We start from the raw sequence: 10,643 nt of genomic DNA, 5'->3' as shown, positions 1-10,643 counted from the left end.
TCAACCAGGTCCAAAATTTGTCAAAACTAACCAATTTGGTCCCTAAAACCAACTTAATCCCTAAAACAGTTGAGAAAAAATAACTAACTGTTTAGGGACTAATTTGGCTTTAGAGACTAAATTAGCTAGTTTTGAAAAGTCTTGGACCTAATTAGCATTAGCCCAAAATTTTCTCAACTGTTTTAGGGACTAGGTTGGTTTTAGGGACCAAATTGGTTAGTTTTAAAAAGTTTTGGACCTGGTTGACATTAGTCCAAACCTCAAGGTATACCAATAGAATTTACCCAAATTAAATTTTTAAAAAAATCAAAAAAATTAATATTTTAATGAAATATAGTATAAAATAGATATTTTGATGTATAGTGTTTTGAAACATGAGCGTGTGTGTATATAAATTAGGTTCTTGTGCTAAAATAAATAAATAAAATTTGCAAAACCTAATGCGGATGCTTAAAAGTTAAAACTTATGAAATAATCTTAGTTTTAAGTATCTTAGTTTTAACTAATACTTAGCTTTAAGAATCTTAGTTTTAACTAATACTTAGCAATTACATACAAGTATTGCAGTTGTTTTATTTTATTTTATTGGGTGAGAATAGGTTTCAAATTCCCCCCCGATTTCTATCCAATTATCAAATATACACCAGTTTGTTTTCTACTACTTCTTGGTGTAAAAGAGAAGTTTGTTTTCTACTACTTCTTGGTGTAAAAACGATGAGGCAAGAGCCATATCTTATGGCGGACAAAAAATCAAACTAATAATTGGAAATTAAAGAATAATTTAAAAAATAAATAAATAAACATGAAGAAGACTCAAGAAGTAGTGTAAAATTGGCCGAAAATTAGGTTAATTTCTAATTTTTGGTCAACTCCACTCTTCTCCTCCTCAATCCAAACTGACCATCAACAAGTTACTTTCACCTTAGGAGCAGCAGCTTTGTCTTCCAGCCTGAATGTTTTTCAACTCTTGATCATCTTTCATTTAGAGACTGAAACCTAAAAGGAAGAAGTAAATTATTCATAGTGGTGGCACAGTTAAACATATTGCTATCTTCTCATCAGCCAACACCAAGGAAAAAATCCAGAGTGAGTCATTAAGATATTCTTAAAATACCTCTAATCCTTTATTCATTCTAAACCGAAAAATGCCACCAATACAAAAGGAAACCCAGGGACACACAGAGAGATAAAGGGGTAGTAGAATGCACTTATTTCAGTGAACACTAAATAAGCTTGAGGGAAGTACACTGAACATTAAATAAGTATGTCAACAATATTATTAAGTCCAAAACCCACCCCAAAGCACGGGTTCTACAGGAAATCTCTACTTTACAGTCTATAAATGCATACAATTACAAACACCTATCATATATTATCAGCTTCAGAGTTAAAGCACCTCAGATTGGACCATAGGACAACGCTTCCCAACTGAAGGGGCGGAACACAAAGAGAACTTCAGGTGAGCTTTTAAACAGAAGGGCCACACAGACACAGACTGCAGCAATGGCAACCATTGAGAGCATCATAGGTCGGTACACCAGAAACCTGCTGCCCGTTTTATAAGCCAGTTTCCGATCACAAAGTTTGCACTGCTGCCGAATACATTTCAAGTCAGTCCCTTTAATCTCAAAGGTTGAGGTCAGCTCATTATTTTTCTTTTTATTCACACTACAGTCTGAGAGAACACTGTGAATGTCAAGCACCACATGCTCAGCTGCAGATTTCTTATTAATTTTCTTCTGGACCAGGTGTATGTACGAGTAATGGCCACGCAAGCGAGCATAATCTTCAGGTGTGGAACCTGTGCTGTCACGAGCGCTATTCCACGCTTCAATTCCCACCTGAATCAGACCCACCAATTTAGTCATCTTTGAAGGACAAATATAAATAAAAGTACGTAAATAAGAGTGCCATGGTCTTTACTAGTAAGTATACATATATAGTGCTACGTTCAATTATAATAATTCTGGGTTGCTAACTAGAAACTGCCATCGATTTCCCATCTAAACATGTACAAAAACTTCAACACCAACCATATAATGTCCAAAGAAATGAACACTGGGTTGGGTTAGCTGGACCAATAACGGAAGGTAGTAATGAGTCTAGAAGATTGAACAATTGGGTCAGAAAGGGTTGCCATTGACTTTGTCAAGTAATTTCAAATGGAAGCACTAAAGCTAACCAGCAGCTACTGAATAAATTGTATGTATGACCCAATTGACTGAATCACACTACCATAGCAAATAACTTGGTTTAATGTTTAAATCAGGTTGGTATAAATATCATCAATATGGAATATGAAGGCCAGAAAAGGGCATATAAAAGCACTGATCAAGGTAAGCATTCAGGAAATTCTAAATATCATAAAAAATTAACTCTCTTCTTTCCAGAAATAATTTAGACAGAGGAAACTTTACCATTTTTGGATCATCAGTTAATGCATCCAATACATTCTCAGAGCCATCTTTACCAGCTGCAATGTGAAGTGGTGTCAAACCTGAAGGGCCTACAACATCAGGTCTAAACAAGAATCTTCCTTTGCCTCCATCAACCTGTGACTTGTTTTCAGATATTAATTTATCCGAGATTTGATATCTCAAAAGAAGCTCCACGAGTGCCCTACTATTTCTCCTTACAGCTCTGTGAAGGAGACCCATCTCCGCTAATGCAAGATTCAGGGAAGAGTGCTCCCCTGCACCCACAGTTTCATCAAGCAGTATGCCCAATAGTTTTCTCACTACAGCACACCAATCATGGTCCATCGAGAACTCCATCAGCCACTTGAACCTTTTTAGATGAAAAGACTCTGGATTAGGATCCATGTTTCCCAGTCTAGACTTCAACTGACTTCTATGGAGAAGCCAACCCATTTCATTGATGAAGTCCAAAGCTTGATTCTTGGTTTCCATTCTTCCACTTCCTCCCAGATCTGCATTAGTTTCGCTCAACTCCAATTCACTTTCAAGTGCACGGATCTCTGAACAAACATCCTCCTCTGCAACTATAAAAGGAAAGAAGGTACTGCTGAAACCATGATCTTCAATCTGGACCATATTCAAGAAAAGAAAAACCACAGTTTACACTAAGGCCATTGTTAAGAGAGTTTTATGTTCTACAAAGATGGACAGAACTGTAGACATATGCTTAAAAATATCAACAGAATCAGATGAGACAGCTAAAGAACCTTTTTTTTTTTTTTTTGAGTAAAAGACAGCTAAAGAACTAAGTCATAATTTATAAGTAATCAGTGCGTGTGGGTGTATATGCAAATGTACATGTACATATGTTGTCCAAGGCACATGCAACAGCAGACATTAATCAGTCTCCAAATCTTTTTTATTTTTTATTTTATAGTAGAACATGAAGATAGAATTAGTCATGCACCATTTGTCTTCTCTCTCTCTCTCTCTCTCTCTCTCTCTCTCTTTACTATTTCTACCACAAATTCATTGCTAACAACCAAAATATTGACAGAATTAGGGAGCGACAGCAAATCCATCTGAAACCTTTCTCTCTAATTCATAATTAATAAACCAAAAAGAAGTATTTAGGAAACAATCAAGACTGAAGTTTACACCACTAACAAAATGACCCCCTATCCAGATGAAGAAAATTGCCAAGTACAGCATAATGACATCACAAAATGGATGAAAATAATTATTTACAGTCAACCATTTCGGAAATTTTAGAAGTAAAACCCACTATTTGGGATGGGAGGTTGGGCAATGGACCAAGATACATGAGAAGAAATAGAAGACAACAGCACCTCAATGAAGCCTCTTCCATTTACTGCAGGAATAGAGCAAGAAAAATTGAGGCATTGGAGCTCATCATTCTCCTTGAGGGTATTGAGACTGTCCATTGAATCATTAGTATTTGCCTCAACCAGATAATTCCCTTCAAGTGCACAGAGTAACCTGGAAAAAAGAGGGGGGGTGGGCGCATTAAAGGCTCTGGAGAAGCACATTGGTCCACTATAAAATACATGGCTAAACAAAAAGAAATTCATAGTTCAAATGAAGCTTTAACATCACTTCAAGGGCATCAGGATTTAAGAATAATGCAAGCCACATTGACAGGAATGATCACAAATACCTTGTGGTGGGCCGAGTGAGGTTAATGCCTTTGACTAAAAATTGAGCTCTCTCAGTTGTAGATATGGCAACAGGTCTAACACTTAATATTTTGCTATAATTGTTACTTCTAAGAGGTAAAGATGTATCTATGACAACCTGACCTGTAGCACAAATTTAGTAAGAATGTTAATTCCTCCACACCAGAAGTGTTACTACTTCACATACATAGTCACATCACTAATATTAACTTTGACAGACCATCGTAAATAAAGGCTATTTGGTGCTGCACTCTAACATAAACCCATCCAGTTCTCCAGAAAGAGTCATCTGAGACATCTAGAAGCCTATTCAAACTGGAACTCAAGTCATAGCAAAGCTGCAAAAGGCCATCAAGACTTATAAAGTCAGAACTCTTGCCTGAAAGAAAAATAACACACACACCCACAACAGATGCAGTTCCATTAACATAAAGCTTACTTCCTCCCATGCAGCCTCAGCCTGATGTAGATATATAGTAAGAATGATACAACCAGGCCTAATGTAGCTCTCAATGTCAGTAGGACTGTGAGATAACCAGTCAAGAATCTGGAGGTTCAAAATTAGAACGTTAAAGGAAGGAAATGCAAAACAACTGCATTCATTAAATTTTAAAGTTGAAACTACCTGTGCTCGCAGTACATGAGGGAAATCATTTGGATCTTTCCCAAAGAGTTTAAATACAATTCGATCTGTGCGGCTCTGTAATGGTGGCGGAAAACAAAGTTAGAAGACAACCTCTTGATGCCATACATATAATTGAAAAGAAGTACAAACTATTCATTCAAAAGCATAACAAAATGAAAAGGGGAGTGGGTTATTAGCAGTACAATTCACATTGGAAGCCAGTAAACAAAAGTAATGGGATTCTGTATCATAACTAGAAGGCAAAAGAATGAGAGACAACATTTCACAAATAAACTCATGTCACAAGACTATAGATATGGGTCTCAAACACAACAACAAGGCATACCACTTAAATGATGCAGGACAAAACTAAAATTGATACAATTCTGAAATTAAAGAAATTTTAAAAGATTAAAGTAACCTAGGAATTAATACCTAGAGTTGGCTGGAATCAACACCAGAACATTCCAACGGAAATTTTATTAATCAAGCAAACTGTCAACTTTGTTGTAGGTATACAATCACATGCTTATATAGACTACTAGGAATAAACCTTAATTTTAATTAACTTAAGAAAGTCCAATTAATAATTGGGAATTAAATTAAATAAAAATAACCCAATTAACTAATAAGACCTAAAATAAAATCCAATGGACTAATATAAAATACAATTGACTACAAAAATGAAATTGTATCCATGCTTCCTGCATCATTTTAATAGTGAATTCCACCATAACAATATCCCTGTATGTCAATTAAGAATCTAAAAAGTACATTTCAACTAGTATAAAAGTGAGAAAGAAGGTGGGGACATTGTAATAGGTCAATTCTTACCATGTTAAACAACGTCTTAGATATTTATGCTCTACTTGCTGATCAACTTAAATGAGGCACATTAGTGTTGGTTCTACACAAATATGCCGGCACATGTTGTGCATACTAATGCCACTCACTATATATGTCCATAAAACATATTCTGAAGCAGAAAATATACCTGAGCTTCTCCACTTGAACTCGAAGGTGACTGAGCAGATGCTGAATCTGAATTTCCACTTGTTTGAGGTGGACTTGACTGATGAGAGTCCAGGGAGCTAGTCCCCATATTCACTGGGATAGGAGACCTCTCCATATCTTCCATGCCATCATCTGAGTCAATATATATGTCATTCAAATCGAAATTGTTAATCTTGATCTGCCCCGCACTACTATCTCTGACTTCTGAGTAAGCTGGAGGGCTGTTCAAAATGCTGGGTTTAGAAGACGTGTTTTGTATGTCTCCACCTCTAGCATCATCCACACTAAGGCCTTGACATGGAATTTCAGATACAGGTACAGGTTGATGTTGTTTAAAAGGCCTTGAAGGACCTTGAAGACCATTTGAGAGTAAAGCAGAAACCAGCTCAGAATTTCCAAGTGATGCCAAATTTGAAGGTTCCCGCAAAATCCCAGATATGTCCTTTCCCCCATGTTCAGCAGTTTGGTTGGCAAGGCTCCTTAGAAGATGAGATAGCACATCCTGTTCCGTCGTTTGGTCTGATCTATTGGCTGCAATTCAAGAAAGGGAAATACACATCTCACTAATCATTTCAAATATTTATGACAAAAATTACGTATAGAATTATAAAACCACCATAAAATCACTGCTTCTTCTTCTTCTTTAAACAACCGGTTAGGAGGAAAGTACATAACAAATCTGACAGAATAGTTTCTAATAATCAGTGACTACTTCTGTGACATGAATTACAGTTTCAGAGACCACGAGACTCATCTGTCATGACAGCCATTTCAACCAGAGCACTTAATTCCAATTCACAATCAATCTCGTAAAAAAGGGCTGGGTGCAATGATAACCATCAAGTGTGCTAGACACGCTTATCATCCGATAAATGAGAATAAAATGCATCCAACCAATAACATTTCTTGGTTGAGTTGCTTGACAATTGATTTGAGATAGGAATCCTCATAATTTCTCTAATTAAAATAACAATGAAAGATATTTTTATATTAAAATGCTTGGTGAGGGGCAAAAATATTCTTTTGGAAAAGTAAGAAATCACAGTGCAGGGAAATCAACAGTTCATTCCTCTTTGAAATCATTTAGGTATGATGACAATTGCTTAAGTAAGAAATCATTTGCAGGTTCCTTAGGTTCCTTCTTGTTTGCTGTTCACAAAGAAGTCTTTTTTCAATAAAATTATTTTTAACTATAAAAAATAATATAAAATATAAAATAAAAAACCATTTGCAGGTTAAAATCAATAGGCAGGAAAATTCCCACATCTGCAAGTTAAATCATTAGGATTGTTTTCTTAATAAGTCATAAATTTCTTTAAACAAGCATATTAAGGGGAGCCCATGTACATAGGATTTATACAGATTTAATCCTCAGTATTTAAAACAGATCGGTACATGTTTAATATCAGACGATGTAAGATGTCATTATCGCATACTTCCACATGTCCCAGCCTCCTCATTTCCCTCTTACTTCAACGAAAGGCACAGTTCATCACCAAAATTTGCATGTTCACAAACAATCCTCCCATATTTTTCACCCACTTATTGTGTGCTTAATTAGGTCCATACTATCTTTATATTTCATCTCAGAGGTCACCATATGCTTTTTTCTATTGAGACAAGTAGACAATTTAATCAAGATGTCAATTTATTGATTAACGTAGCTTCTTCTTAAATTCATCTCTAATCTACTTTTAATAAATTAATAACTATAAACAAGGTATGCAGGAGTCCAAATCAAATCTGAGCAGCTAACAGTTCATTCTCACATGGGCCAGAGAAGACAGAGTAATCGTGCATCAAGAAAGAAAAGCTCAAAAATTTATCATCATTCACTATCATTGCAAAAAACATGACCAAGGGGGAAAAGCAAGGTAATATAGAAGGATCAAACAGAAAAAATTCAAATGGAATCAGTTTTTATAATTATAGTGCAAGTGTGTCATACTCACAGTGTAAGTTTGAAAGTATCCTCAATAGACTAATCAATAAATAACCACTAGTCTGATCATCATTCAGCGTATTTCCATTTACAACAGGATCGGGATTTGTTTTCCTCCTCCGTTTATTATGGCCAGCCAAACGTCTGCGACAACTTCTCTTCCCTTCATCAAACTCTTGAAGTAGATGAAACCTGCCAATATATATTAACAACAAACCATGTAAACAGCATGATTGTTGCTAAAACATGAATTTGCATAAAGGATAATATATAAAGGAACAGCAAGCTGTGGGAAAATAATCTCAAGCCAAATTTGGGCATGGGGCTGGAGACCTTGAGAACATTTCAAGACGCAAAAATTCTGCATAACCATATTTCAAACCTTTTATTGAAATTCAGCAACTATGATTTGTTTCTTTGTATTACCAGGGTGATCAATAATAATGCACATTTTCCACATGATTATAAGAAGTGATTATAACTACAAATATTACCTAAAGCAACAAAGAACTGAATGCTTACCTACTACACTGCTGACAGAATCTTTGCCAGGTATTTCCGACAAGTGCCTTACTGGCCTTGGAATGCATCTCACAGACCTTGTGCCTTCTGTGATAGTCTTTCGCATTGTTCAGATCAGCACCACAGTCCTCCACTTGACAAACAGCACGGTTTGAAGTACTTCCCACCAACTTAGTCTTCTTTCCGCTTGTTCCTTCCCAATTTCCTACTTCCCTCTCCATCACCTGATAACCCTGTCCACCAAGCTTCAAAGCAAGGCTACCTGCTTCTTCATCATTCAAATTGTCATCCTCGACCACTATAACCCTCCTCCTTTTCTCCAATTCCCTCTTCCCTTTATCAACTCCCAGACTTACTTCATCAGAACATGATGATGAACTATTCGATGAGCCCCCATTCACTGGAATCTCAGACCCGATTGGGAAAAATTGTTGGCCAACACTTTCTGATGGCAACGGATTCAACCTGCTGGCAATAAAAAGATCACCATCCCATTTCCAGTCATTCGAATCCCAATCTGAAGTCCTCTTCCCCATGGCCCGCAAATCCGCAGCACTCATAGCATAGAAACGATGAGCTTCACCTCCAAATCTAGCCTCCATGATTCAAACCCAAAATTCCAAAAGATCCAAATCCACTAATTAACCCCCTCCCCACAAGGAAAACAGCACAAACCCAGAAAATTAAATCCTTTTCCACTAACAAATCAGAAGTCAAACCCCAAAACTCAATTAATCAATCAGCATCACTTCTTCCCCAAAAGTCCAGAAACAGTACACTGACACAACCATGGTTCCAATTAAGGGCAACCCACATACCAAATAATCTTAAACTAACCACCAAAGCCTCCAAAATCAACTAGAAAAGCCCCAAAACCATGACCCAAATGTCAAAAACTCAAATTTCCACATCTAAACAAAGTAAAACAGTCTAAATCAATACTACAAGATCATGTACAAGTTCAGGACATAACAGAACAAAAAAATATATATTGAAAATTTTTAAGAAAGAAAGCAGAGTACTTGCGCAGTAGTGGTTCCTGAAGAATCAGAGATCAACAGTTGTGTCGGAAAAGTGCACGATTCCTTAGGCAAGTTCTCTGCTTCAGCTGATGATGATGATTGATACGATGGTGACGATGATGACTATGGTGATGATGATGTTGTTGTTGTGTTTGTGTGGTGTAGTGTGAGATGTTAATATGTAATGGGTGTAGATAGTGTACGGTGCACATGAAAAAAGAAAAAAAAAACCAACAAATTTTTAAAAAAGCAAAAAAATAAAAAATAAATCTTTACCATAGTACATGGATCATGGATGAGAGAGAGAGAAAACAGTACACCCAACTGGGAAAATGGTGGGTCCCACAGTGCACACCGCGTGTCTCTCGCCCTCACGATAATAAAGATGCCCACCTTGCCTTTTCTTCCTCGCGTGGTTGTGGTTGTGGTTGTGGTTGTGTATTTCTATATGTCTGTATCGTATCATAGTGCTACGCTCTTTTGTTTCTGTCGTAGTTTCATGGAATTTGGATAAAACTTGTATCTTCATTTATTTCTTCTATGTTTTAGTGCAGAAAAATTATTGACTCCGAGAGTACTATAAATATGTACTCTTTTCTTTTACATTAATGATAAATCTCACCATATATTTAAGGAGTCATGCTAACGAGTGTCTTTAAAGTACTTATTAATAATCTATTTTAAGAAAGTTTTGATACCATTTTTATGAGAAATGAAAAAACTGTCAAAATATTAATTTTTTTTTTCATTTTCCATAAAAACTTTCTTTAAATGAATTATTAACTAGTACCCTAAGAGCACTTGTTAGCATTTCCCTATATTTAATTAGTAGAACTCACAGTTATGTGAGAGAAGTGACACATTTATGGTATTCTGTGAGTACTCAATAATTACCCGTGTATGAATTTTTTTAAATTTTCCATAAAAATGGTATTAAAACTTTCTTAAAATAGGTATCCAGTTTTCTTTGAGTATTTAACAATTCCATCGGGTATGTACAATTTCTCGTAAAATTGATATCAAAACTTTCTTAAAATGGGTATTTAGACCCCTTTGAGTGTCTAACTGTTTCCTCGGATGTATGCAACCCACATACACCAAGTTATAACAAGAAGGAATTCTATAAGAGTGGTCCAAGATCTTGGTAAAAAGTTTTAAAACCAATATCTTATTGATATCATGAGACTTTAAAGACTTTTAACAAATATTCTAAAAATATGTTAAGTGAATTTTTTTTTTCTTTTTTGAAATAGTTGACGAGAAAGGGAGGTGTTGTTCAAAACCACGTATATAAGACACCATAAAAAAATATCATTATCATTAGATTATCTCTTAAAACCATAATGTATAGAATTATTTAAGTGTTTGGCATAGAATAATTTAGATAAATGTACAATTATTAAA

The 10,643-nt window shown here is 35.7% G+C and overlaps 1 protein-coding gene across 1 annotated transcript; it reads right to left on the bottom strand.

Annotated features, from left to right (window-relative positions):
* Nucleotides 1–1,087: 1,087 nt before the first annotated feature.
* On the bottom strand, nt 1,088–9,462 carry LOC126708843 (squamosa promoter-binding-like protein 1). Its single transcript, XM_050408810.1, has 11 exons — nt 9,240–9,462; nt 8,218–9,128; nt 7,706–7,887; nt 5,734–6,284; nt 4,740–4,814; nt 4,554–4,661; nt 4,335–4,452; nt 4,096–4,237; nt 3,767–3,917; nt 2,418–3,044; nt 1,088–1,841 (listed from the first exon to the last, which is right to left on the bottom strand). Exons 2-11 carry the CDS (start codon nt 8,817–8,819, stop codon nt 1,398–1,400), a joined length of 3,000 nt encoding a protein of 999 aa, XP_050264767.1. The 5' UTR covers nt 8,820–9,128; nt 9,240–9,462; the 3' UTR covers nt 1,088–1,397.
* Nucleotides 9,463–10,643: the final 1,181 nt, after the last annotated feature.

This window comes from Quercus robur, chromosome 12 (genome assembly GCF_932294415.1).
Source record: "Quercus robur chromosome 12, dhQueRobu3.1, whole genome shotgun sequence".
Lineage (NCBI taxonomy): Eukaryota > Viridiplantae > Streptophyta > Magnoliopsida > Fagales > Fagaceae > Quercus > Quercus robur.
Note: the sequence above shows the minus strand (reverse complement) of the source record. Positions and strands in the feature narration are given on the sequence as shown.